The 27520-nt window shown below is 52.1% G+C and overlaps 3 protein-coding genes across 5 annotated transcripts in view; 1 reads left to right on the top strand and 2 right to left on the bottom strand.

Moving 5' to 3' along the window:
• Positions 1-1879, bottom strand: part of FKBP15 (FKBP prolyl isomerase family member 15) — a 36587-nt gene extending 34708 nt beyond the window's left edge. The window contains exon 1 of the mRNA XM_063144817.1: positions 1750-1879. Coding sequence (XP_063000887.1) covers positions 1750-1802 — 53 coding nt within the window. The 5' untranslated portion in view covers positions 1803-1879. The remainder of the gene's footprint in view (positions 1-1749) is intronic.
• A 356-nt stretch (positions 1880-2235) lies between these two features.
• Positions 2236-23227, top strand: SLC31A1 (solute carrier family 31 member 1). Of its 3 annotated transcripts, none has more exons than XM_063144821.1 (6): positions 2236-2283; positions 6760-6924; positions 18978-19145; positions 20081-20153; positions 21035-21203; positions 21625-23227. In XM_063144821.1, the coding sequence occupies exons 3-6, from the start codon at positions 19014-19016 to the stop codon at positions 21824-21826; spliced, it is 576 nt and encodes a 191-aa protein (XP_063000891.1). In that variant the 5' UTR covers positions 2236-2283; positions 6760-6924; positions 18978-19013; the 3' UTR covers positions 21827-23227. The 3 variants fall into 3 exon arrangements, with proteins under 3 accessions (XP_063000891.1, XP_063000889.1, XP_063000890.1); XM_063144819.1 differs by lacking the exon at positions 2236-2283 and adding an exon at positions 5321-5701; XM_063144820.1 differs by lacking the exon at positions 2236-2283 and adding an exon at positions 5321-5701 and having other exon boundaries at positions 6760-6930.
• Positions 23228-26078: 2851 nt separating this feature from the next.
• On the bottom strand, positions 26079-27489 carry CDC26 (cell division cycle 26). The gene is made up of 2 exons (XM_063144636.1): positions 27367-27489; positions 26079-26538 (listed from the first exon to the last, which is right to left on the bottom strand). Exons 1-2 carry the CDS (start codon positions 27445-27447, stop codon positions 26362-26364), a joined length of 258 nt encoding a protein of 85 aa, XP_063000706.1. The 5' UTR covers positions 27448-27489; the 3' UTR covers positions 26079-26361.
• Positions 27490-27520: the final 31 nt, after the last annotated feature.

The following is a 27520-nucleotide window of genomic DNA, read 5'->3' as shown; positions in this document are numbered from 1 at the left end:
ACAATCCAAATTAGAATGTCGCAAAGGGGAGGCTTTTCGAGTGAAAGGACTTTTGAGCTTCGTTCTGGTACGTCTCATAAATTCCTGAGCTGAACATGTGCTCGATGGCACCATGTCCCTTTATTCTCAGCACACGACTGCCAGCCTGAGCCAGTATTTTTCGTCTGGCTCCAACTGATAGCTCTCAGGGTTCTAGTAAAAAACTGCACACAAGTAGATCCCGCAAGTCTGAAGTCTGCCCACCTGTGGCATAGAAAATCTGGGACTGGCAAATTCCTGAGGCCGGGGAAGCTCTCTACCCCTCCAGTAAAAAATGTGAGAGCCTCAAGTGTTCCCTGGGAGATGACCCTTACAGACTCACATAGTCCCACTGGGGAAAAGCTGCAGCTCCGTTATGACAGAATTTCCTTGTAGGTGGTTTTAGAAATGTGCATTCAGACATGCTGTTCAGAGCCTTACACATATATTATCGCACTAATCCTTACAAACAACCGTGTAAGGTAGGCCAGTAAGTCCCCATCTAACAAGAAAAAGGGGCTGAAGCCAAGACATAGGCAGTGATTTGGAAAGCAGCTTTCTGGCATTCGTATATTTATTTACAGTGCATAATCCCCCACTCCTGAATATTTCCAGTGCTCTTGAGAAGAGCGACTCAATGCTAGATTGGGAAGCCAGGAAGCTGCTGTGCGAATGCTACTTGCTAAGGAAATCTTCCCCAACTTGGTGCCCTCCAGATGTGTCAACCTGCAATTCCCATCTTCAACAATCATAGGAATGATGGGAATTGCAGCCCAACACATCTGAAGGGCACTGACGCGAATTGGGTCTTTCCAACTCATGGTTCCTCAGCCACCAACCAAGCGTCCTCCAGATGTGTCGGGACTGCAACTTCTGTCATTCCCAGCTAGCACAGTCATTGCAGGAAGTATAGCCAAAAGCAGCTGGAGGGCACCAGGTGGCCTAACCTGGCCGAAAAGCACCACGTACCTTGACATCATTATTATTATTATCATCATCACATCTGGGTGGTTTTTTTTTTACTCAGTCTTTTATCCCTCGCACTCAGAACCTCATGCCCAGTCCTGTCCTTTTATTCTCAGAACCTTCTTGCGAGGTAGGTTAAGCAGAGAGCGAGAAAAGGAAAGGAAAGGAAGGAAGGAAGTCATTGGGCCAAAAGTCACCCGGTGAGTGGATTCCCTATTATTATTATTATTATTATTATTATTATTATTATTATTATTATTATTATTATTATTCCACAGGCATGATAATATTAAGAGTTCCCTATTATTCCACAGGCATATTAACAACAATGTTATTATTGCTTATTTATATATGTATGAGATACTTCTCAACCGAAATACACCACCACCACTGTGACTTTACAATACTCAGCAGCAATGGGGAGTGGAAGGCACTCTGCACATGCACAGGAGCACCCTTAACAAACACCACACAGGCCCAAGGCTGAAAAGCCTCACAACGACTCAGTCAGCCCTTTTCTCTGGACTACAGCTCCCATTTTCTGGCTGGGGGTGGTGGGAGTTGTAGTCCGTGGCGCCTTAAAGGGGGCCAGTTTGGAGCAGGGGGGGAATAAACGCATGGAGGCACGTTCTGGGGCTCTGCCCTGAGAGGGCTACACACAAACCGGAAGTACCCCCACTCCCACTTCCGGTTCCTCCTCCTGACACCGCGCCCCCCACCCTCAAACTTTGGTTCCCCTCAGTCAGGAGGCTGCTGCTTTCTCACCCTCCGGTCGGGGACAGAAAGTCCACGTCATCCTCCTCGACGCCCCCGAACATTCTGTCGCCGCCGCCCGCTTCCCGCCGTGCACCCAAACCGGGAGGCAGTGCCGCTAAGCGCGGCGAAGAGGGGATGGGAGCTTCACGACAGTGTCGTAAACCCAGCAGCCCCCCCCCCACACACACAGGACGAGCCGGCGAGCCAAATTATGAAGCGAAAGGACGCCGGCCGAGCCCATGCACGTGACCGCTACGGTCCGCCGGAAAGGCCAATCTTCCTCACGGCGCGGGCTCGTGGGCAAAGCGGGCCATGGGGAAGGGGGCGGGGCACGGGGGGGATGCAGATGAGGAGGCACGGCTTGGCCAATAGGGATCGAGTTCTGCCAGGGGGCCACGTGACGCGCGCGGCGGCCAATGAGGGCGCGGCGGAGGTGGCCGGCTGGGAGCCGGGACACGTCTTTGAGGCGGAGCGCGAGCAGGAGGTCGTCGGGAGGGGCGCGCGGCGGGGCACGGAGGAGGAGGGCGAGGCGGCGGCGGGAGGGTAAGTGAGCGAGCGGGGGGCCTCGGCCTCGATCCGGAGGCTGAGGGGGGCAGACCGAAAATGGAGGGGGGAGGCATGAAGAAGACCTGCCTCAGGCTGTGGGTGGGACTGCACCTCCCATCATCCCCACGCAGCCCGCCAGGCGTGTTGGGCTGCAACGCCCATCGGCCCCAGCTAGCGCGGGCTCTGCTGCCTACCCCGCTCAGTGCCCTGCGGGTGATCAGGATTGCAACTCCCATTATCCCCACCCAGTGCACTGCAGATGATCACGATTGCAACTCCCATTATACCCAGCCAGTGCCCTGCAGATGAGCTGGACTGCAACTCCCATTATCTCTAGCCAGTGCCCTACAGATGATCAGGATTGCAACTCCCATTATCCCCATCCTTTGCCCTGCAGATGAATTAGATGGCACTTCCCATGACAGTGCCCTGCAGATGAGCTGGGCTGCAACTCCCATTATCCCCAGCTAGCGCAGTCAGTGCTGATTTCATGCTGCTGGGGACTTTGGGGGCTGTTGCCCATCTGGAGGCTGCCATGTTTGCAAAGTGTGGGGTTCTTGAAAAGGGGGGGGGAGGAAAAGGAAGTCTGTGGAGAAAGGTGGTATCAGGGGTTTTGAGGGGAGAGGTAGGTTAGGTTGTGTGTCCCAAAGTCATCCCGTGGGCTTCGTGGCCGGACAGGGATTAGAACCCAGGCCTCCCTAGTCCCAGTCCAGGATTCTAACCTCATGAGCTTCCCAGTGTACCTTTGCCTGGAGTGAACAAGGATCAAACAACACATGTAGAAATACATTTATTTTATCTAAAAACACACCTCTGCTATTACCCAGCATTCAGGGAAATAACACATGTTAACAGAGAGTGGGGGCTCGAATCTGGGTCTGCGGAGTCCCCCGCCCAGTGCTCTAGCCACTGCATCACACTGGGGCGCGAAAGGGATCAGGAGGGAGTTGAGAAGAAGCATCAGGAAGGAGAATGGAGCTGGGAAGCCGAAAATGGTGATACAATTAGGGGAGAAGTCACATGCAGGGTGGGGAGGAGAGAGGACAAAAGAGGAGGTGGAGGAGAATTAATGGGGCGTAGCAGGTGATTAGGGCAAATGAAAGAGGGGGGAATTGGGGAGGCGGATGTGAAATCAGTGGGGAGCTAAGAAAAGTGCAGCCTTACCCAACCCAGTCTCTTCCAGGTCTTTTGGGCTTCAACTCCGGCCAGCCCCAGCCAGTGTGGGGACAGTCAGGAATCTTGGGATCTGTAGTCCAAAATATTTGGGATGGAGTACAAGTTTGCGGAAGGCTGAGGTTGTAGAGATTTAGGACAGAGCCGGTTAGACTAGTTGAGGGGGCGGGAAAGGGTGTATAATCTATGATCAATCATCCTGTTGAAGTGGCAGGAACTGGTGTAAATGGTTTAAATGGTTTTCCTTACTCTTTCTTTGTTTGTTTTTGGCTCTAAATCCCAGATGTTAATCTGTCTAAGCTTCTAAAGAAGTCTTCTCTCTCTCTCTCTCTCTCTCTTAATTGATGTGAGCTGCTTTGGGAGACAACTGGGCGCAAAATATAAATAACTACTTTACGCTAGCGCTTGGAAATGTAAGAGTTTCCTTCCGACCTGTACAGGAGTGCCTTGCTTGGAATATTTTTCCATCCTTGCTTTGAGGACTACCGGCCCCTTTGTGGCCAGGCAGAAGTGGGTAAACATTCCGGGCTCCCAAAAAGGTGATGCTGACGCTTAGTACTTAGGAAAGATGTGCTGGCCTGGCTCCAAAATGTCTCTCTGACTACTAGGACCTTGAATCCCTTTTGCGGGTGTCGCTGGATTTCTTCTGCCGCAACTTTGCGGGGAGATCGAGCTTTTGGCTGTGCTCACGCGCATCTCACGTTCCTTGTCTGGGCATTCGGCCAGGTTCAGCTGCTGGCTTAGAAGGCCTTAGTGTAGAGACTTGGCTGCACAGCTCTCCGAAAGGAATTAAGAACTGATTTTATAAAGTCCTTTACACTCTGTGGATTAATTAAAAACAACAAGAAGAACTCTCTCATGAGAATCTTTCTCAAAAGCTGATTTGGAACTGATGCCGTGTTTTTCCCATCAACGGCATCTTCGAAAAGCGCTTCCCCCCAAAGCAAATAAGAAATTCAAATTCTGTGTACCCTCAAACCCCATTACTTGGGCACGGGCGGTGGAGCCGTTTCACACAAGCAACGGAGGAGGCAATTCAAACAGGCGAGGTCAAAATCGTGGGATTTAATTGTTATATGGCAGGAGTGAGCAAGTTGTGGCCGTCCAGGTGTTGCTGAACAATTCCCATCAGCCATTGTAAGCAATGGTGAAAGGTGGGAGTTGTAGTCCTAACATGTGGAGGGCCACAAGTTGTCTGCCGTTATTTTGGTTGGTTTATCAAGTTTAGGGCAGAACAAGATGGAGCCTGTGCCTTACCGACCAATGGAGGAGATTTTCACCTCTCCGGCATCCTTTTCTTTTTACATTATCCTCTACTTGGGTCTCTGAGCCCGTCCAGAGTAGTCGCACTGGCAGAGTTGGGGAAGCCAGAGGCTTTCACGTATCCTGGCCTTGCCTCTCCCATCACCGCCCACTGGAACACCCCCCCTTTCCCCCTCCACGAAGTCTTCCTAGGCCACTTTTGCGATCTTAGGTGGCAGGCGCCATGACCCTTTCCATGGCTGCTACGGGGGTGGGTGGGATTGGATCATGGAGTGACCCTCCCCAAGTTTTAGCCGTCCCTACAGCTTCAGGAGGAGCAATCCGAAAGACCCTACAGTCCCTGGGATGCTTTCCGGAGCCCACAGGGTTGTGCCCTTCGTTGTTTTATTGGCTTTTGAGCTGTTTTATCAGGTTGTGGTATTTATTTATTTATTGTTAATTGTATTTAACTGTTCTGAATAGTTCTCCATTTTTGTGGGTTTCCGTTTTCTCCTGAGTCTTTTCGGAGAAAGGCACTTCAGAAATTAAGAATAATAGACCCGGTCTATTACTCGTTGCTTATCCACTCCTGGATCATTTCCGGAGGTCAATTCTGACATGAAACGGGCCGGAACACTGTCCCCCGCTGTTCCGGGAATGTTTGCAGCGGGGAGCCCACTTTTTCAGTGCAGTGAGCGGAAACCTGGCTGCTTTTCCTTTGATTTTTTTCAGGGGTTTACATATTTTGCAGCGGGTGTGCTGGCCAGGGTATGCCGCTGTCTCGAGAAATGGGGTTTTGTCTCTGACTTCGTGCTGCCTCTTTATAGCAGAGCATGGAATCGGGAACAGACATGCTCCTGGACTATTCCACTCCGGCTCAGTGACGGGAGCACGCTGGCTTCCACATCCTCCGCACTTGCCGGTTGTTGAAGCTGCAACAACTCTGCATCCGCAGAGCCTAGCTGGGGTACCTCTGTTGACCCCCTTCAGCTCACAGCTGGTAGGTTGTTGGAGGTCCGGCTGGCAAGCAGCACCGAAAACGAGCCTTTCAGAGGAGGCAAGAGGGATTTGCCTTTCTCTGCCTCTGTACGGGTCCCCTCCTGTTCAGAGGCCGGAGTTTGTTTTGGCTCTCGGCTTGTTACACCTGGCAAGCCCTGAACTAAAACAAATCGCTGGCTTCTGCCCATGCTTAGGGCTGGCGAGGGAGCGGGCAACGTTCCTCCCCCTCTGCCGCTCTGGGTTTGGGGCGAAGTCTGACACAAGGGATGTGAGCGAGATCATGGCACCCGGGACGTGTCGGGGTGTTCACGCACAGGCCTCTTTCAAGCCATGGTGCGGTTGCTTGAAATCTGGCTTGCCACCTGGTTGCACGTAACGACAGCACCTGGTTTAATTAACCCGTGGGTTGTTGCCTATGCAGAGTTAACCCACAATTTGGTTGCCAGATGATGGAGCAAACTGCTGTTTTTTTGGTCAATTCCTTTGCGGCACTTTAGGGTTGCGATGTAGAGTGGATGGTTGTTGTTTTTACCCCTCTTGCATGCCGCCTCTGTAGCCTGGCAGAACAGCCCATGAATAACCCGCAGTTCTGGGTTCATATGTAACGATAACCCGTGGTTTAAACAATCCAGAGTTCACAACCACCCCCAAAAAAACCCCATGGATTCTCTTCATAGGTTGTTCATGGTTAACAAGTCATAGTTAACCCATAGCTCCAGATTCACACATAATGTCAATCCACAATTCAACAAAGCATAGAATGGGTTGTTACATGCTGACCCAGATGGGTGTCTGAACCCATCCCTGCATCTGACCCATCTGACCTTGGGCTGCATATATGCCCGGTGGCGATGGCTTTCTTAAAAAGTGGGTGCAAAATTAAAACTGACTTCACGAGGGCACCATTCCTCAATTTATTTATTCCTCAAATGTAATAAATAAATAAATAAATAAATAAATAAATAAAATTTCTGAAGCACCATCCTGTGTTTCTAGGGCTTTCACAGCTGGCATTCCTCTTGAGTAAATAGCCTGATTTCTCCTCCCTTTGATTGGCAGTGAACAGACGTCAACATCCCGTTGCCAGGAATTGGAACTCATGTGAAGTGGGTGTTCCTGGAGCCGTGCCGAGCTGGACCAGGGTGGAAACTTCCCCATTCCCCGTTCGCCAAGCCTGCTGCTGGAAGCACAGCTCTTGTCTACCTCAAGCGGAACAAGAGGAAGGTAAACGTACGTTGTATACTACTACCAGGCTGGTTATTTTATTTATCGGTTAAATGATATCCCTTGCTGTTGACTGCATTTACTGAACTGAGACTCTTAAGGAGGCGTACCTGTGCGAATTCCTCAATGGTTGGCTTGTAGAAGATTGCAGGTAGGGCAGGTAGAGGAACCGGTGGGGGCGGCTGGATGAAGGTAGATAACGCAGTTTAACCATGGAGCAGGCTTCAGGCAAAGTGATGGAAAGCTTCTACCGCGGGTCCTTCAACGTGGTGCCTGTGGACATCGGTGTGCCTGAAGACACACACCCACCCACACCCTTTGGCGAGATTTGTGTTTTTTAAAAAATGCGTGGTGTTCTTTTAACCGGGAGGCCGGCGTTCGCTGCAGAGTGAAATGCTGCCCTCCAGCGGCATCTTTATTTGGGTTCGAAACGGTGGTCTTGTATTTCGGAGCTCGGATTCTCACCTCTGCGCTTGTCATTCGCTTCTTAGGGAAAGTTGCTTTTCTTTTAGTTTCACCCGTTTTTCCCTTCGGGGCAAATAAGTGTTTCGCGACGGGCTGTCCCCACCGCGACAGCGGTTTCACGCCGGGGCGAGCGGCCTCCGTGGCAGCCATTTTGTGAAAACGCCCACGACACTCGAGATTCCAAATGCGTCCACTGCCCCCACAGGTGGGGGACCACTGCTTTCCAGTACAACTCGCTTAAAACAGCCAAGGGTAACGTTCTGCAGCCATGTTTTGATGACGAAACCTCTTAAAAGCTAATGCTGTGCTTTTAGGGATAGAAGCAGCAGGAAGCTGAATGAGCCAAGCGCCCTCTACGCCAGCCAAATCCAGTTCTGTTCCATCTTAAGGGGGCAGCTTCCTTACAGTGTCATACGAAGCGTTCTGATAAGATGGGACTTCTCTCGTTTGTGCCCAGCTGTCTGATCCATTGTAACCTTGAAGAATCGCCGTGGCGTGCGAAAAAGTCCCCCTGACTCTGCAGGAGTGGTTCCCTTGTTGTCTTTGGTCAGAGGCAATAAAACCTCTGCAGAGCTTCCTGCGGTGCGCTTGACGTGGACGTGGGATCAGCCGGGGTGACAAAAGCAGCCACGACTCTGGCAGATGTGCTGCACAGTCTCAGAGCTGCGTACCCCCGGCGCCATGAATGTGAAGCTTCAAACCAAGGCTGCCAAAAAAGCCAGCGTTTCGGTGCTTCAGCTAGAAGACGCCGTGGAAATATTTTGTCCAGGTTTGGGAGAGGGGTCTGTCCAAACAGGCATGCTTCTCCTGGGTGATACAGAATCTTCAGTAGCTGGAAATGCTGGCCCTCCTCCACAGAAGCCAGGATCTCTTCTCGATCCTCCCAGAGTGCAGGACACGGAATAACGGGCTCAAGTTACAGGAAGCCAGATTCCGGTTGGACAGCAGGAAAAACTTCCTGACTGTTAGAGCAGTACGACAGTGGAACCAGTTACTTAGGGAGGTTGTGGGCTTTCCCACCCTAGAGGCCTTCAAGAGGCAGCTGGACAAGCATCTGTCAGGGATGCTTTAGGGTGGGTTCCTGCATGGAGCAGGGGGTTGGACTTGATGGCCTTATTGGCCCCTTCCAACTCTACTATTCTATGATTGCAGGCCCTGGTCGCCTGGGCCATGTTTAGTTGCAGCCCTCTGTGTTTTGTTTTCCCCGCTTTCTCCCCAGACATCTCTAGCGGAATTAGTTGTTTGTCTACCCCTGTGGGGACTAGCTTAGACCAAGGGTGCAAACAGCGTGGCCCACGGGCGGCCCCCAAGCCCTGTCTTGCAACCTCCAATTCCCCCATCATCTACTGGTGCCAAAAAGGCTGGGGGGAGGGGGGAAGAAAAAGATTCTCTAGGAACAGGCTCTATGGTTCCTGCCGTAGAAGCTTCGTTCCTAGTGTCCTAGAAAGCACCGCTTAAAGGTTCCTGCCCCACTTCTAAGGGCGCCTCAGGGATGCGCTAGGAGTTCCCAGCGCATTTATTTTTCTAGCAGAGCAAAGGCTTCAAGCTGCGGCTGGGTTTGTGTGTGTGTGTAAGAGGAATGTAGGGAGCCTTCGATCGATGATCCCCAAAGGGGTACAGCACAAGTTGCCCGCCCCGTCTTAGTTTTTGGTTTTTAAAAAAATATTATAACATCTACGAGACGAGCACAGGGTGAGTGGTGCGTGTGAGTTGTATGTGCTTTCATAGGCGCGCACACCTGTGGCCCCCGCCACGCCGGCAGGCTCCGGTGCAGGCCTTAGGGTTGTGCCCCCTTTCTTTGGAAGAAGAGCGTCTTTGAAGCCGCCTGGAAGTTAATCATTACCGCCCAGGTTTACACAAGGGATCTGGATGCTGCGTGTCCCTGCTATTGGAAACCGCTGTGGCAGAAACTTTGATCTGCCAAGGGATTGCCGTGTGGGGGTGGAAAACGGGCCTCCTGCCAGCTCTGAATGGGGACACTGACTTGCAAGGGTTGGGGGAGGCGGCCCCCCCATCCCGGCCGCCCCATTCAGGAATGCGCTAAAGTCTTCCAAGCTTGGGAAAGCCGGGGAGGTGGATGGCCCGCTGGACCACTGAACTTACAAACTTTTCTTCTTCCGTCTCCTCATCCCCGGCATCCTCTTAACCTGGGACTCGGGCACACGAAACGTCCCCTCGTCTACCGAGCCGGGAGCTCTCCCAGGGCCACCATTTTCGAATGCCGGAGAGAGGGCGGCCTTGCAGTCCCCAGCGGCAGTGCTGTATACACCAGAGCTCTTTCTCGGACTTCGACCGCTAGGGTGTCTTTTATCGTGCCCAAACACAGCCTAGCTACTGCTGCATCCTGTCCTGCCCTCTCTCCTCCCCCCCCCCAGGAGGCGAGGGTCACTCTCAGGTGAGTGCCAGCTCACCTGAGAGGTTGAAAGAGGGCCATGTTTCAAGGAGGCGGCCTTTCAACTCGAAGAACACTTCCGAGGACACCGTCTTGGGGGGCTTCTCACATAAAGCCTGCAAAGATACACCTCTTCAAGGCGGCCCTGTTCATTCCCAGGCACCGGGTTCCCATCATCCTTAGCTAGCTGAGGCTGATGGGAGTGACAGTCCAACACCTCTGCAGGGCTGGGGGAAGGCCGCACTACAGAATCCATTTTGCCTTGCCTCTGTTGGATCTCTTTTCCCCAGGGTTTCAGCAATCCCCCAACTGTTCTATTTGATATGGAACGATCCTTTCGGTTCTGTCTGTGTTTGTCGTTCTCTCTGGAAGGTGAGAAGGATCTTCTCACGAAGGCTCCAGCTGGTCTCTGTTCCCTCTAGTCATGGTGGTGGCTGTAGCTCTCGTGGGACGTTTATTTTTTATTTATTTATAGGCTTTCTTCCCCCACCTTTCTATAGAATGATTTCCGGCGACCCTGTTTGTGTGTAAGGCATCTTCCCTAACCATGGTCTCTACCTAACCAAGTTCCGTCTGCGCGAACCACGTGCTGCAACTGGGCACCCACGGGCGCCACAGCATCAACGTGGCTGCCAGCTACAGCCAGGAAACGCCACTCTGGCCGTTGGCTCCTACACGTCCCTGCCCCAGCTGTGGACTTGCGTAAAAACCTCTAATCCGTTGCTCCGTCCACCTTGCCATGCCAAGACAAAGCCGAGTGCTGCTCCAGAGTTCAAAGTCACGCGACAGCTGACCGTGTAAAAAGCGCTGCGGACCTTTTCGCTCGGTCGATGTAAAAAACCAAACGCGCGCACGCGTCGCCGCGATCCTTTGGGCGGCTGTCAGCATGAATGCAATGACGGCTGCCTTTCTCCTCTGTTGATCCGTGCGATCCTTCAGAACATCTGGTCCGGCGGTTGTTTGGAGCAGGGCATTTAAGCGAGGACCCTTTCAATTTTCTCATTATCGGCAAACCCACCAAGTTCCTGCACCAAAGGTTAACGCAAACAGCACCTTTTCTTTATTTACCTTTGCCTTATGCACACTCATCGCTGGTTGGAGGGGGCCTGGACGTCGGTAATTTAAGAACCTCTTCAAAGTTTGAGCACAGGCTGTTGCTTTCAGCTCATTTCTCCGTATTTGCATTGTCCAGGTTCCCACAATTGAAATGACTGTGCCCGAGGAAGCAAAAAACCCCACCTGCTCTATTTCATTGGTATTTAAAAAACCACTCACGGGGCTTCTTTTCTCCCCAAAGTTCACCACTTTCAATCTCATGCGATTCACGGCAAGTTCTTCCTTCCGATCGTAGTCGCTGAACTTCCTCGGTTGTCTGTGCAGGCCTCCCCACGTGGTAGATAACAAAACCATATCACCCGTAAGCAATTTATAAATACTCATGAATGGATCAATGTCTTGGAGAGCACCTGCAAAGCAAACACGTCTTCAGGCAACAGGCTGGGAAAGTCTGACGTACAGTCATATTTATAACGTTCCCTCTAAGGTTGGCCAGTATTTCATCCCCATCTGTGGAGTTGGGACGAAAAATGGGTGGCTTGTCTTAAAGCCACATCGTCGCGAACGCGTTGAGGCAAGATAGGAGGAGGATGCCAGAGGATGCCTAGTCCAAAATCACTGTGCTCCGCTGACCTCAGACCTCTGTCCAAGCTCATGTGCATAGTGTCCTCTTCGCTCCCATAATACTAGAACCCAGTGGGATCCTCCCATGAAGCGGATTGGTGGGAGATTCAGGACAGATCAAAGGCAGGACTGCTTCACACAGCGCGGAGTTAAACTATGGAAATCACTTGTGATGGCCACCAATTTGGATGGCTTTAAAAGAGGGTTGGATAATATTCCTGGAGGAGAAGGCTATGCGTGGCTACTAGTCCTGATGGCTATATGCTACTTCCAGTATTCGAGGCAGTAAGCCTGCGTGCATCAGTTGCTGGGGAACATGGGTGGGAGGGTGCTGTTGCACCATGTCTTGCTTGTGGGTTCCTGGTTGACAGCTGGTGGGCCACTGTGTGAACCGAGTGCTGGGCTAGACGGACCCTTGGTCTGATCCAACATGGCTCCTCTGATGTTCTTAAATAGATTTTATTTATTTATGTCCTTAACTAGCTTTTATTCATTAATCATCCCTCAGTTAATTTAATTTAAATTAATGGTCGTTAATTTAACTGGGAAGGAAACTGATAGAGAAATTGGCTTAGGTGTGGTTAGGGTCAGGAATTGTAGGTTCTGTCGCCTGAGTTTGTAGCAGGCTCTCGGTTTGATCTTACGTTCTTATGTAAGACTAGTGGTGCCATTTTCTGGCCAGTGTGGCTTGTGAGAGTCCATCACCTTGCCCGAAGAACCTGAGAAAGATTCCTTGCCCGTCCAGCCTGGAGAGGTAGTGGCCCTGGGTTTGGTCCAATCAGTAACATAAGACGACCCCTGCCCGCAGGCTTGAGATCCAAAAAGACATGACGCACAAGGAAAAGGGATGGGGAGGGAAGAGGAAAAATTTAGTAATAATAACAATAACAATAATAATAATAATAATAATAATAATAAGTATTTGTTACCCGCCTCTCCTTCTGGATCGAGGCGGGGTACAACACAAATAAAAACACCATTAAAATACATACAACTAATTCAAACGTTTAAAACCAATGCATCATTAAAAGCAGCTTGTGAACCGCCCAGGGAGGTTCGGCTATTGGGCGGAATAAAAATGCAATAAATAAATAAACTTATCTCCTTCAGTAAAGCCTGCTGGATTCTGCTCCTATTTTCTTGCGATGCTGAAGAGACTCTTGGCACAGGCCCATAGTAAACAGGCTTAACTATTCCCCCCCCCAAAGAGGTCAGCTATGGGCTAAGGACTTGGGGCTCGCCCTTGCCAGGTAGCTCCTGGCGGCCTGTTGCAATCCTTGCAAATATTGTGGCCGCGTTTCCTGTGCAATGACACTCCAGAGGAGGAGGAGGCGTAGCCGGGGCAAGCGTAGGTGTTGTTTTTCCCCAGCTGGTCTTGTGAAACGCAAAGGCCGGGTGCCCAGTCGCCAAGCTCCCAAAGCCCTATCGGGTTCCAGGAAGTAAAATGGCCGCTGTAGGGCCAGGTGGCCCGTGTGCCCGGAATCCTTACCTAGATCTGGCCAGTGGCTTACCAGGTAGTCCTGTTCCCTTGGGCCGCCCTGTGGTCACCTAAGAAAGAGTGGCAGTGTTCTGTTTGGATAAGACAGTTAAGGGCAGAAGTCCCCAAACTCTGAGGCTCCCGGCCCTCCAGCCCAGAGCGGCCGGAGTGACCTTCTCCTCCCCGCTCTGCGTTTCAGCTCTCAAAATTCCAAATGCGCCAACCCAGGGAGCTCAGGGACCCCGGTGGTACCGAGTTTTTCATAAACGAAGTCCGGTGTCTGCCCCGAGGAGCATACATATCATTTTGAAAAGTGAGACCTGCTTGGGAGAAAGAGAACAGGAGGCCAGGGACCACAACAGCAGAGCAAAAGTTCATGATCCAACACACCGTCAAAGAGGGAGGGTGAGAACCCGATAATAAAAGGTCTTTTTCACAGTCAGGGATGGGGAAATGGAACGTACCAGTTGCACGTTCCCAATACAAACCAGGAGGGTTCATTTGCCCTCGCTCACGCAGGTGTGCCGTGTCTGTAGAACGATGCCTCTTCTCCCTAGCTCCTTCGGCGAGTGCCCGCGTTGAGCAGCAGGGCGAGGCTGTTTACTCCGGAGAGGAAGCAGTTAAGGATATCAGGAAATTGAATAAACCAGGAGCTGAATTCTGGTCTCATGATGCTGAGCTTTAGAATAATCGCTGCAGCTAGCAGAGCACAGAGTGCATGAAGAGTCCTGGCCTTCCTCTTCTCCTTTTAGCCCGCGGGCGTTTGGTCTGAAAAGAGCTCGGGCAGACCCAGGTAAGAACCCCTAAGCCTACGAGTGGTTTAACTCGCTTCCGCCTCACCTGTACGCCTCGCCTCCAAGCAGGTGAGAGCGAAACGGCTGGGTTTTAGCAGAGAGAGAGAGAGAACGCAGTGCTTGGATGCCGGCCAGCCGTATCTGTTTGAAGCTCGGTTGTAAAATTAAGAGGGGGAGAAAAATCCTACTTTTGTGTCTGCGTGTGTTTGACTTCTGGGCTTCCTGCTGCCTGTCTAGGAGACGGATCCGAGTTCTATCGGACCAGAAATACCAGCTGTGTCGCCATGGCCCACACCCCGCGGATGTTGCCTTGTTCACGTCGAACTGGTGCAACACGGAACTTCCTAGTATACCAACCGCTTCCCTGTCTGCCTGGGAGGCAGGGCGGACGCCGGCTGGTTTTTTCGCCCCCTAACCTGGCGCCAGGTGTTGGGATTCAATAATCCCGACAAAGCACCTCTCGGGTTTCCATTGTGCTGGGATCCAATAACCCCGACACAATGGGAGCACAATGGGAACCCCAGAGGTGCTTTGTAGCCGTTAAGATTGCCTTTCTTTTTTAATTCTTATTGGCCCCGTGTGAAAGGCTAAGCCTGGCCTCGTTGTGTTTGGCGTTTTGTAAGTGGGGCGAGGGAGGGAACCCTTTCCTGGTGCGGGCCTCCTTGAACGCCCCGCAGCCAAGGCGGTGGAGCAGTGAGAGTGTCGGACTGGGTTGCGGAAGATCCGGGTTCTCGTCTTCACTTGGCCAAGGAAGCTCACGGGGGTGACTTCGGGGCCAGTCACTGACCCTGTTCAGACGGCACGCAAAGCCACCACAGCTAAGCATTTTCAGCTCAACAGTGGGCCTGTTCAGACGACACTCTTAAGCCATGGGGAGGCCGCTCACCCTTTTGCAGCAGATGGTTAGTGAGCGCATTTAAACCGTGGTTATGTAGCCACCGTGGTTAGGACACGTGAAGCCATAATGTTTAGCTCAAAGTGCTTCCCCGTCATGGCTTAGAGTGTCATCTGAACAGACTCATTATGGCTTAGCATGTCGTGTGAACCATGGTTTAGCATGTCGCGTGACCCATTCCTAACCATGGTGGCTCCATAACCACGGTTTAAACACGCTCACTAACCACTTGCTGCAAAAGGATGAACGGCTTAACCATGGCTTAGCGTGTCGTCTGAACGGGGCCATTATGGCTCCGCGTGTCGCGTGACCCATTCCTAACCATGGTGGCTACATAGCCACGGTTTAAACACGCTCGCTAACCTTTTGCTGCAAAAGGGTGAGCATGCTGTCTGAACAGGCCCACTGAGTCACCCTGATCTACCTCACAGGGTTGTTGTGAGGATAAACAACAAGGTTGTAAGGTTGTTGTGCACCTTTCTTGTCCTCGTAACTCTCCCTTAAGCGTGTGGCTTTAACGGCTTTTGCTTTTTAACTCACGGGTGTTTGAAAGAAAGCTTGCTGGGCCTGTCTTTAAATCTGTACATTGGCTGCAGGCATTCCAAAGACCTACTTGGCCTCGCCCATAGATTTCCGGACGCCCAGTGGGACTTTTCCTTTGGACCCGCTGGGCTGATGTGCCGCAGACCTGCTTTTGAAACTCCTCTCATGATTCTAACGCAGTTTTACTCCAGAGGAAGTGGGGGCAGGCGGGTGGGCTTACACGCCCAGCATAGAATAAGCAAACTTCAAGGCATTATTAATTAAAAAAAAAAACTATTTTAAGAACACAAGAAGAGCCATGCCGGGTCAGGCCCACGGCCTCTCGACTCCCGCATTCTGTCCACCCAGTGGCCGAGAAGCTGCCCACGGGAAATCCGCTAGCAAGACTGGAGTGAGATAGCATCCTTTCTCACACGCTACATGCCGCAGGCCTCTTCATCCCTAACGCTGCCTTAGCCTGCGTCTGACCATGGTTCCGTCCAGCTCAGTGTTATCTATTTTCCAAGGGTCTTGAAGATCCCAGACCGAGAGATCTGCCTTAGCCCTGCGACTGAGATAAACAGTCTTCAAGGGCAGCCCCGTGTAGAGTGCGTTGCAGTACTCTAACTGCCAAGGGTTCGAAGCCAGGACGTTGCAAACACATCGTCTGTCGCCGAGCTACAGCCCTTCCCGGGTACCCGCCCGGGACCCCGCTCTGCGCATTGCAGACACGGAAAACGCACGGCACCTTTTCGCAGGCCAGGGAATCCGCGCGGGAGCAAGCAAGTTGCCAACCCTTGGATCGTCACACCTTTTCATCCCTTCAGTTCATGCGCGAGGCAGGCAAGGAAAGCCTGGAGCTTGGATGGAGAGACCTCCTCCTCTTCCTCCGAGGTCTCTCGGCTGAGATTCGGTCAGGTTGCCAGGGCTGCTCAAAAGCCCTCCCGGCAACTGGCAACGCCGTGTTTTCCCACTGGCTCCCCGTCAAGAACCGTAGACTTGGCTTCAGGGGCCCTCAGCTCCACCTTTGCACTGCCTTGGCCTCTCTCTCTCTCGCTTACTGGAAAACTCTTTCACCCAGGCTGGGAAAACCGGCTTTCAACTTCACCGCTTGGCTCACGTCCGGCAGGCGGCCGTGGGAAGGAGCCTTTTCCCACCTTGCATTCCACGTGGGAACGCCTCGGCCTGGGCTGGGCTAAATCCTGCAGCCCTGGGCCCTTCCCCGGAGGTGCAGCCACTTTCCAGCACTGGAGAGATTTCTGGTTAATTGGCAGAGCGCGTGGTTTGCACACTCGTGCACCGGATTCATAATGCCACTGACTCCTTTCTGCTGTTTTTAGTATGTATATATGTACGTGTAATGGTTGATTGTAAAGCCACTGTGGCTATTGTGAAGCAGAAGGGGAGGCGACTTCAATAATTTAAATAATAAATGTATGGGGTTGGCAGAGCGGTGGAGGTGCAGGGCACCCACCTCTGAATATTTCCGAGTACCCTTGAGCTGAGCATCACGATCCCGGATTGCGAGCCGCTGCGTGAACGCTCCTTGCTAAGAAAACCAAGCCTGGTGCTCTCCAGTTGTGATGGACTGCAACTCCCATCGCTCCCATGCTGGCTGGGAATAATGGGAGTTGCAGTCCAACACAGCTGGAGGGCTGTGAACTGATTTAAGCTAAACATTTAAAGAATCATTTGCCTGGTCACCTATGACAAGTAAAAACCATCTCCAGGCAACCAACCGGAGACCCTTCATAAAAATTGGTATTGGTAAGCAACATAGAAATGTGTTGGCAGATGAGTAAGTAGGAAATAATGGGGGGGTGTTACTATTTGACAGATCCTTCTCAGTGGTGGCACTCCAGTTGTGGCAAACCCTCCCCAGAGAGGCCTGCCTGTTGCCGACACTGGGGTGTCAATATGAAAAGGCTCCTGTATCTTTAACAGTTGTAGAGAAAAGGGAATTTTAGCAGGTGTGATTGTTTTGCATGCAGCACCTGGTGAAATCCCCTCTTCATCACAGCAGTTAAAGCTGCAGGAGCTCTGCCCTCTTAACCAGATTTCAGTGTTTTATCACATGGAGGCTGTAACATGGGACAGGGTGGCTTCAGTTTCCAGCTATGCAGCGGACGTGGCCATACCAGGGTCCCTAGCGCTGCAAGCCACGGGGCTAGAGGCTACCAATTACCACCGGCCCGCACTGCTTGAACCACCATCCGGTCAACGCGTGTCGATTCCGTCTTCTGAGGAATAGCTCAGTCTCAAACTTCGGAGGGGGCTTCTTCCCTCTCTCCCATGTTGGAGGCTGTTTGATCAACGGAGGCCACCAGATCATTATTTAATTCCTCTCCTGCCTTTCCAAATGGATTAAACGGATTACAGGCCAGCCTTCTGTGCACTTGACGCCTCCAGCCTAATGCAGTTAGAAAGACGTGGGAGGAGGGACATATCATTCCAGGTAGGGGGACTGGATCGCCCCGGGCAGCCGGAGACCTTTCTGCTCTCGCTTTGCTGGCGCTAATGTCATTTGTGGAGCGCTGTTCCCGATCAAATGCGCAGTGGGCAATTAGGGGACAAAAAAGCTTCCAGGTAGTTGAGTCCCGAGTTGGTGGACGGGGCTTGAGAACAATTAAGCCCCACGGCAGAAGCTTTATTAGCAATTACAGAGACATCTGTAGCTTCCAAGCGGAGATCTGATTAAAAGCCGTCTCTTGGTTTTTAACCTGCTTCCGCTGGTGACACAGCATTTCACAAACTTTTATTCGCTCGCTAGCGCACGGACCTGGCTATCGCGGAGGGGGATTACCCATGCACTGATACAGCGAAGGCTGAAAGCAACATATATAGCTGTCCGTCTGAGCCAAGCCTTGTCTACTGGCACCCCTAGGCATAGCCTCTGCCATAGTGTGTCCCTGTAGCCCCTCAAGAGAAGGGGCTGCCCACTCCATTCCCTTGAGGAGGGGCTGCCCCACAGCAGAGGCAGACTTATAACACAGACCCCCAGCCTAATCATGTCCCCCCCCACTCGACTGGAAAGCGACACCCTGCTATAAGGTCAGTCTGCCACCTAGCGGCTGAAGTTGTTGCTGCGGGCTTAAACCAAATTGAGACATTGGACATATTAAACTTAATTAAAAATAATGTGTTTTTAAAAAGACAAAATAGCACCGAGGGGCCCGCCCCTAGGGTCTCCTTGTTGTGCCTGCCGAGTTTCAGGTGTCTAGGTTCAAATTCCTAGAGATATGGCAATGGCGGACGGACAGACACATCTTTATTATGGATGTTCAAGACTTAATACAGGGTTGTATCCGCTGTTAGTCCAACTTCAGACCTATTCATTTTAATGGGTCTACTCTTAAGTACTTCTAACATTGGAAAACACCCGTATTGCACCCATGACACTCCCTCAGAATTCCAACCGTGCCCAGCCAAAAAGTTGGGGACCCCAGTTTAGAAACTTGCTTTTAAAAAAATTTAAAAATCATTTAAAATCTAGATTCTTAGGGAGTCGAACCGTAGTGATCCTGTTCGGACGACACGCTGAGCCACGGTGGTTAAGCATTTCCAGCTAAACATGGCTTAGCATGTCGTGTGAACCATGGCTTAACATGTTGCTTGAGCTATTCCTAACCGTGGTGGCTACATAGCCACGGTTTAAACACGCTCACTAACTATTTGCTGCAAAAGGGTGAGCGGTCTAACCATGGCTTAGCGTGTCGTCTGAACAGGCCCAATGTAGGCTACAGGTAGGTGTGGTCTCAGGGCCAGCCGCCCTTCGGGTATATTTTTCTGCTTGCCTCTCTTCTCACTTGGGCTGTCTGTGTCTTCCAGGTTCCCCCGGCCTTCTCCGCTGCCTCGAGGGCCAAGATGTCCCACGACCACCACATGGCGCACATGGACCACAACATGACGGGCTCAGCCATGCCCACCTCGGATCCTCACGCGCACCATCACACCACGGCAGGACACATGCATGGCGGAGGGATGATGATGATGATGGTGGGTAGAAGCTGAGAACGCCCCGGGGCGGGCAGTCTCCTCACTCCCGTTCCGGTTGCTGTCGGAAGGACGGAGCGGACCGGCGATTCACACTTTCTGGATCAGGGAGAGGCTTCTGGCCAATCCGTGGGTCGCTTCTGGCCCTACCAGACTTTGATCAAGACGAAGATTGGTTTCACCCCTAAGGAAAGGGCAGGGCAAAGATCAACTTGTGCAACAAGGGAAGGAAAGGAAAGGAACCTCTCGTGCAAGTACTGAGTCATTACTGACTCTTGGAGGGATGCCAGCTTTCGCTGACGTTTTCTTGGCAGGCCTTATAGCGGGGTGGTTTGCCGTTGCCTTCCCCGGCCGTGATTACCTTTCCCCCAGCTAACTGGATACTCATTTTACCGACCTCGGGAGGATGGAAGGCTGAGTCGACCCGAGCCAGCTGCCTGAAACCAGCTTCCGCTGGGATCGAACTCAGGCCGTGGGGAGAGTTTCAGCTGCAGAACGTTTATTTATTTAGTTATAGCATTTTTACCCCATTCTTCATCCAAAAATGGCACCCAGAGCGGCTTACAAAGATTAATGTTAAGTCGGTCCTTGCTCTCAGGCTTATAGCCTAACAGACATGACACAGAAGGAAAGTGGATTGGGAGGGAGGAGGAAAAAAAACATACTCAAGCACCAGTTCTTTGCTTCTAAGTTCTTACCGGTGTTCTTTCTGGCAGGGAAAGGTGAAACAAGCTCCCTTTAGCTGTTCGATGTATGGGGGGTTAGGCTGGTCTCTCCCCTTGCCATATGTTCTTCCTGAGGGGCAGGGAAGGAGAAGGTAAGGGGGAGGGGATCACGCCAGTGAATTTGCAGGGCGTGAGGGACTGTCATCCTACTCAGCTTGGTTTAAACTGCGATGCCTGCTGGCATTAAAACCGGACTCTTTTGTCTCTGGGCAGCAAATGACCTTCTACTTTGGCTACAAAGATGTGCCGTTGCTGTTCTCTGGGCTCGTCATCAACACAGCTGGAGGTGAGTCAGCTCGACTGCGCTTGAGTGGTCTGCTTGTTTGAGCATAGCTGGCTGGGGCATGCTGGGAGTTGTAGGCCTTTCTCCCCGTCTAAACATGGATAGGATTGCACCTTTCGGCAATTTCTAGCCCGCCAGAACTTCCATGATCCCTCACCCTTGACAATGCTGGCTACGGCTGGTGGGAGAGAGAAGCCAAAACATCTGGCGGACCACAAACTCCCCCCTCCTTCCCCCAATTAAGGATCTCAAACCCTTGAAAGGTTGTCCCAGAGAGGAGGGCCAGGATCTCTTCTCGATCCTCCCAGAGAGCAGGACACGGAATACAGGGCTCAAATTAGCCAGATTCCATCCGGACATCAGGAAAAGCATCCTGACTGTTAGAGCAGTGCGACAATGGAACCAGTGACCTAGGGAGGTGGTGGGCTCTCCCACACTCGAGGCCTTCAAGAGGCAGCTGGACAACCATCTGTCAGGGATGCTTTAGGGTGGATTCCTGCATTGAGCAGGGGGTTGGACTTGATGGCCTTCTAGGCCTCTTCCAACTCTACCATTCCATGATTTATGAGGAGGCGCTGTAGCTCAGTGGTAGAGCAAGTCCCAAATCCTATCCCCAGCATGCCCAGTCAGTACGAGGGGGGGGGAAACCCCTGCCTGAAATCCTGGAGACCCCTCAACAATCCTGGGCCAGATAGTCCAAGTCTGGCCATCTCTGCCTCCTTCCTCCAAAACAGTTGTGTGCTGTTTTGTATGCGTTGGAGTTGATGGCATCCACGCTTTATTTGGGAGTAACCCCCCCCCCGATGCACGCTACAGAAAAGCCGTGTGAAAATATTTAAAATCCCAAGTCGGCTAGACCAAGGCGCTCTCCTCCCTCCCGTCAGAAATGGCCGGCGCGTTCGTCGCCATCTTCTTCCTGGCCCTGTTCTACGAGGGCCTGAAGATCGCCCGCGAGAGCCTCCTCCGGAAATCGCAGGTCAGCATCCGCTACAATTCCATGCCTGTCCCGGGACCCAACGGCACCGTGTTGATGGAGACGCACAAGACGGTTGGGTGAGTCGGCCGTGCTGTCCCCAGGAGACTTGGGGAAGGCGGTGGGGAACGTGCCCAGGCGCCATTCTGCACCCAACGTGGGAGAAACGTCGGCATATTCTCTCCCTCCAAGCTCCCCAGTCTCCATCCTAACTGGGCCGTGTTCCTTAGGTCCCAGCCTACGAAAGCCCCCGTGACAGCTTCCTAGCCAATAAAGCCATTGAGTATTGTCATGGTTTGTTAACAATAACAAAAACCAACAAAATCGTTCTTTACTGAATCCAAATCTTGCCTTCCCTAAATGCTCTGCAGAAGGAAGAAGGACAAAGGGGGTGCCTTCCCTAACACCCTCCCCTTTTTCCCGTTAATTCTTCCGCAGATCGTTTATTGCGTTACGTGCCAATCACTTTCCTTCTCGCCCTCCTTCCCCTGGCCCCTTTAGGCAACAGATGCTGAGCTTCCCTCACCTCTTCCAGACGGCCCTGCACGTCCTCCAAGTGGTGGTCAGCTATTTCCTGATGCTCGTCTTCATGACCTACAACGGCTACCTCTGCATCGCCGTGGCCGCCGGGGCGGGGATGGGCTACTTCCTCTTCAGCTGGAAGAAGGCGGTGGTGGTGGACATCACGGAACATTGCCATTAACGCCGGGCAGGGGCTGCGCGCCGGACCGGCCTCCGGAAAGGACCAGGCTTCTTAGAAGCATGCCAAGACGATCCGTGCGGTGCTCTCTTCAGCAACCTCCTGGGGACAATACCTGTGCCTCTCACTCCTCTTCCCCCCTCCCACCCCACGTCATCACCGCCTTTTGGGGAGTGGGGGACGAAAGCAGGCAGCCGACTCTGGCACCCTACGTAGAAAGATCGGCTTCTATCATAGATACGATTAGTGGGTTTGATCTAATTTTTATTTTTGTTTTAGACTGCGCCATGAAGGAAACCAGCCGGCAGGCGACCGCAGACGACGGTTCCGCGTCCTTTTTCAGGGTACTTTTCAGCAGCCTGCGGTTGGATTTAGCGGGAGCGGTTACGGAGTGGTCATATTGAGCCAGTGGTGGCTGATAAGCCCAGCGCTACAGCTGCTGTCATGCAAGTGCCTCCGCTCAATCATCGAAGGGAGGGAGAGGCCGTCTGCTCCCTTGTTCCCTCAAGGCTTGAGTCTGTTTCTCCCCCCGTCCCGCCCCCAAGTGTAGTTCTAGCCTTCAGTACAGGCAGTCTTTGGTTTGGCCGGCTCATCGCGCCCGCTGTTCCAGAGTAGCCCCTGGGCTCCATCCACAGGCCGTCTGTAATTTGCCCATCTACAATTACAGCACTCCGCTCCTCTCGTCCCTTGTGACTGGCTGGTTTGATGGTGAAACGCTCAAAATACAAATCATCCTATTTTTAAAGGAGCAGTGATCTTTTCAATAAATGCCTCCAGCTTGCAGGCAGGAAGAGGCAGCCTTGAAACAACTCTGCCCTCGACGTCGAAGACTAGAACTACCTCGGATGAGGCCAAGTTGAAGAGCCTTAGGCCGCGCCCGCGATTCGCCTTTCCATCAGGGCCTGCTTCTTTTCTGGGTACTCTTCTGTCCGTGTGGACAGAAACGGCTAGGGAGGAAGCCCGGTCTGCCGCACCAAAAGATAGGCAGGGGTTCGTACATGACGCTCTCCTTACTGGTAGGCGTATCCCAGCTTGTAATTTCAAACAGCAAGCTAGCTGGAGACCAGGGTTCCTTGAAAGGACCATCCACCACAAGAAAATTCATTTCCCTCTTTAAGAAGGTACTGATCCCTGGGACAAAACCTTGAACTAGAAACCTCAAGCGAACACAATCCCCGAAGCCTCGTAGCAGCTCTGCGTGATTGAGACAATCTTTCCCATGCTGGTGCCCTCCAGATGTGTTGGGACTACAACTCCCATCATTCCCCAGCCAGGTTGGGGAAGGCGGTTCTAGAACATAACCTGGTTGAAAACGCCTAGTGCAGTTTCACCCTGTGGTATTTTGCCTGGAAAATGGGGGTGACTTGACCACCTCCGCACAGGGCCATCCCAAAAATTGAGAGTGGGGGGAAAAAGGGTGGAAGCTTTTTGTACACTCAAGAAATCCTGTAGAAATTTCTCGACCCGTCCCCCCTAAAAAGGCCTTCTGTCTGAGCTAGGACGTTCCCCCTTGTGTGAGGGCGAAGAGACGGCGCTGTTTCGCCCCCGCCGAAAATACTGCGGGCGATAGATCCGGCTCGGTCCCCTCGCTGCTAAATCGCCCTTACGGTGCTACTGTACAATGGCACAGCTATTACAACGGTGTCATAAACTGGCGTGAAATCCGTTCTGCCCAGCCCTTAAGTCCACCGGAAGCATCAACCGCAAATCCGTGCCTCCCTTCTGAGTACGGAGTGGTGGCTGGTGGCCAAAAGTGCAAGGAAAGAACGTGCAGAAACAAATTTGCGGTCTGTTTTCCTTTCATGCAAGTTTCGTAGCAAGGAGGGCAAAAAGGCCCCAGGGGCCGGAGCAAGCCCCAGGGGCCCACTGACACGAGCCCCCTAGAGTTGTTCCTCCTCTTCCCCATTGCACCCTGCTTGTCCACCTGCCTCTAATTCTGGCCCAGAGACAAAAGAGTCCGGTTTTAATGCCAGCAGCTCATGGCCAGCAGGAGACACTGCAGGCGGCTTGGTCCCTGGCTCTCTGCCTGCCAAGCAAGCAATGATGGGGAAAGAGGAGGCGGAATTGCCGCGGGTGACAATGCCGATGAGAAGGTCGACTCACCGAGGAAGGGGGAGCCCTGTCTCAGCCAAGGGCCCTCCGGAACCTGGAACCGGCAACTTGACCAGGCTGGTAGGGGCCTCTGGGAGTGGAAGTCCAAAACATTGGGAGTGCTGCCCACCTCTGCTCTTGGGGAGACTGTGTCCGTCCACAACAACCAGAGGGACCCGAGTTGGGATTCTGCATCAAAAGTTTCTACATATCAGGGGTTCTAGCAGTGGAATTTAGACCTAAACATCGCTGCTGTTAAACAACCGGGAATTGGGAGACCGTTGGTGATCTACTACAAATCACCCAGAGAGCCCAGTCTGCCTCCTGCCCAATCCTGCTCTAGAACACAATCATGTGATAAACGTTATTGAAATTTAAAATAGAAATACGTCGCTTAGAGTAGCGTACATAATAATAAAATGCTTCACGTGCCTCAGGCGGCAGCAACCAATAGTGCAGCCTTCCTCAACCTGGGGCGCTCCAGAGGTGTTGGACTACAACTCCCAGAATGCCCCAGCCAGCTGGCTGGGGCATTCTGGGAGATGCAGTCCAACACCTCTGGAGCGCCCCAGGTTGAGGAAAGCTGCGATAGTGGAAAGGCTCTTCAAGAGGGAACCCGTTTTATGAGCAAGCAACTGCATTTGGGTTTGAAAGGTTTGGGGGCAAACCCTGTAGTTTTCGTTCATTCCGTTTTGGGGAATCTGCCCAGAGAACGTCTGTTCTTGGTTGGATTGAAAATAGAATGAATTCGTGGCCATTTCCTGCAGCTGTTTGAATAGCTTTGCTACGTTTTGTTGGATCCAGCCTGTCCTTATATAACATGCCACCTTTATAGTCGCTGCTCCTTGGAGGTAATGGGAGAATAGAATCCATGTGCTGTATTTTTCGTGCTAAGCGAGGATCGTCACGGTACCTTTCTTTGTAAACGGGCTGGCCTTCCGTGGCTCCCACGTGGATAACGCAGGTACAACAGGCCAGTCAAGCCCCTGAACTTTTCCGGAGAGACGTGTCAGGTTATTCTAAACCACCCGCGAGCAAAATCGGGGTAAAGCAAATTTAGCCCCAGCGAGTTTCAGACACTACAGCAGTGGTAGGTGAGTGTCTCCCCCAACTGTACTCTCCACAAGGATTTTTTTAAAAAATATTAAAACTGGTTAGAGTGCTACCCAAGCTAAATTTGACCGATGTGGTGTTCCATACATCTTTTTTTATTTTTTTAATTGAAACGGGGGCTGCATTGCGCTAGAGCTGCAAGGCCTCTCTATAGCATCCCTTTGAGGTGCAATCCTGTTCATGCTTAGACGGGGGAGTCTTAAAACTCCAAGCATTCCCCAGCCACCAGAACTTTTTTCTGTCTAAACACGCATAAGACCGGCCGCTTATAGACATATACAAAGACTAGAACTCTAGCGAGAGTACCGGTATCACCCCAGCCTTAATGGTTCATGTTTCACTGTTCATTACAGACGGAGGTTGGGGGGGGGGGGATCTGCCCTTTACAAATGTCTTCATCTTGATGTCTGTCTCGTGTGTGATTGTGGAAAGAAAACAGTATTCTCTCTCCCATCAACAGCCAGCCAAACTTCATTCTAGCCCACCCAGGATAATGTTGATGGTTCTGTACCCTGATGCATCCGAGAAACAATGGTGCCTTTAACATGTTTGGGGACCGTCTGTAATACCTTTTCTAGTGCAATGCCGCGCTGGCTGTATATTATTAAATCCATGGTATTGTATAAATATCGACCTGTATGTACCTAATAAAGCCGAATCTATCTTACAGAAGTGGTGTGGAGTGTTTAACAGCTGCATTGCACTACGCAAGTCCGTTAGGGTACAAAATTAAATATGAAGTTACCACATAGGTAAACTGTGAGATTCGCTACCGTGAGACACAGTGACGGCGAGCGTTTGGATGGCTTTAAAAGGAGGTAGGACCAATTCACGGAGGAGAAAGCCATCAATGGCTACAAGTCCTGATGGAGGCAGTAAGTCTATATACACCAGCTGCTGGGGAACATGGGTGGGAGGGTGCTGTTACATGAACAAACCAGAAATGTTACAAGCCCAGTCAAGACAGCAATTAGAGCTGTATCACAATGCCACGGTCCGCTCCAACTCACCTATGCCTGTCTGTACTACAGAGGGGAAATTGCACACTCACTTTTATGAAACGCCGCTTGTGGACTTCTTAGAAAAACCACATGCATTTTATTGAAGCTACGGAGGATGCAAGAAGTCACCAAGTGGAACAGAGCGCTTATCTTGTTTTGGGTGTGGGGAGAGCAAGGCCTGGTTTTGCCGAAAAGATGAATTCCTTCAGTGCCACGAGGAGACGACCGTCTCGGCCGATTCCAAACTGACGTTTCATGATCTCAAACGAAATCCTGCCTCATCCAAAGTTCCTGCAGGGACCTGCACAAGCCGCAGCCGCCCACCCTGCACCTCTAGAACTCAAAGTTCCCAAACTGGGAGGAGCGATTGTTCGGCTTGGGCTGCGGTTTGTAGCCGATCCGGTCGTGGATCAACTGCTCCCGGCTCTTGTGGTCGGCGTTCAGCCCCAGGGCTCCTTCGCCATCGGCGGCTCCCACCACGTCCACCTCTTCGCGTTGCTTCTTACGGCTCTGCAAAAGCTTGAAGTTAAAATATGTTGGTGGTTTTTTGCCCCACCCACCACTGGAACGCCACCCCGACAGCTCCCCTGAAATTCAGTCTGAAACACGTCCAACTTCCCTGTCTTATAGAAAATAATTATTTGTACACGAGTCAGAGGGGACACAGAAATGCATCCCACGCTAAAGTATGGAAGGCGAACTTGGAGCCTTGAACAGCTATGGAAGCGGCGAACATTCAACAGGTCGCCACTAGAATAGGGAGGCAGAGATTGGGAAATCTTCACCTCCTGAATGTCCGCCTGAAACACAGTAGTTGAAGGCACAGAAGACTGTGCCTAGAAGGGGTGGCAGTTGTACTCTGGGTGAATAGCAGGAACCAGAATGCCTCTAAGCACGGGCAGAGTGCATATTTTGTTTTGTTTCTAAAAGTATCCTGGAAACCAGGGCAAGGGGTGCATCAGCGACCCCCCTCCCCACATTCAGCAATGGGCAGAGTGCCTCTAAGCATGGGCAGAGTGCGGTTGTTGTTTTTAAGGGCATCCTGGAAAGGAGGTCAACAGGCACCTCAGTGGCCGGCTGTCCCCATGTCATGCACCCATGGGCAGGATGCCTCTAAGCAGGTGCAGAGTGCATATTTTGTTTTGTTTTTAAAAGTATCCTGGAAACCAGGGCAAGGGGTGCATCAGCAGCCCCCCTCCCCACATTCAGCAATGGGCAGAGTGCCTCTAAGCATGGGCAGAGTGCAGCGTCCCTTTTTTAAGCTCCCTGCAAATCAGGGCAACCTCAGCGGCCCTCCGGCCAGCCCGCCCTCCGGCCGCCCCCTGGCCTGCCCCGTACCTCGAGCTCCTTGCGGGCGCCATCGAACTCCTCGATATCGTCCAGCTTGAGCTCCAGGCGCGTCGGCTTCCGCCGCAGCATCTCCCAGCCGGCCGGGCCCGCTCCCTAGCGGCGCATGCGCACTCGCCCCCCCCCCCCGCCAGCCTCTCTTCTT

Source organism: Elgaria multicarinata, chromosome 19 (genome assembly GCF_023053635.1).
Source record: "Elgaria multicarinata webbii isolate HBS135686 ecotype San Diego chromosome 19, rElgMul1.1.pri, whole genome shotgun sequence".
Lineage (NCBI taxonomy): Eukaryota > Metazoa > Chordata > Lepidosauria > Squamata > Anguidae > Elgaria > Elgaria multicarinata.
This window is presented reverse-complemented; position numbering and strand designations above follow the sequence as displayed.

What these genes read in the sequence shown, in the direction of transcription:
- SLC31A1 (XM_063144821.1), top strand. Translation starts at nt 19,014, where the DNA reads ATGTCCCACGACCACCACATGGCGCACATGGACCACAACATGACGGGC. An exon ending in GAGGGATGATGATGATGATG is followed by an intron (nt 19,146 to 20,080) that starts GTGGGTAGAAGC and finishes GTCTCTGGGCAG; the next exon opens with CAAATGACCTTCTACTTTGG. An exon ending in GAGACGCACAAGACGGTTGG is followed by an intron (nt 21,204 to 21,624) that starts GTGAGTCGGCCG and finishes TGGCCCCTTTAG; the next exon opens with GCAACAGATGCTGAGCTTCC.
- CDC26 (XM_063144636.1), bottom strand. Translation starts at nt 27,447, where the DNA reads ATGCTGCGGCGGAAGCCGACGCGCCTGGAGCTCAAGCTGGACGATATC. An exon ending in GCGCCCGCAAGGAGCTCGAG is followed by an intron (nt 26,539 to 27,366) that starts GTACGGGGCAGG and finishes AAGCTTTTGCAG; the next exon opens with AGCCGTAAGAAGCAACGCGA.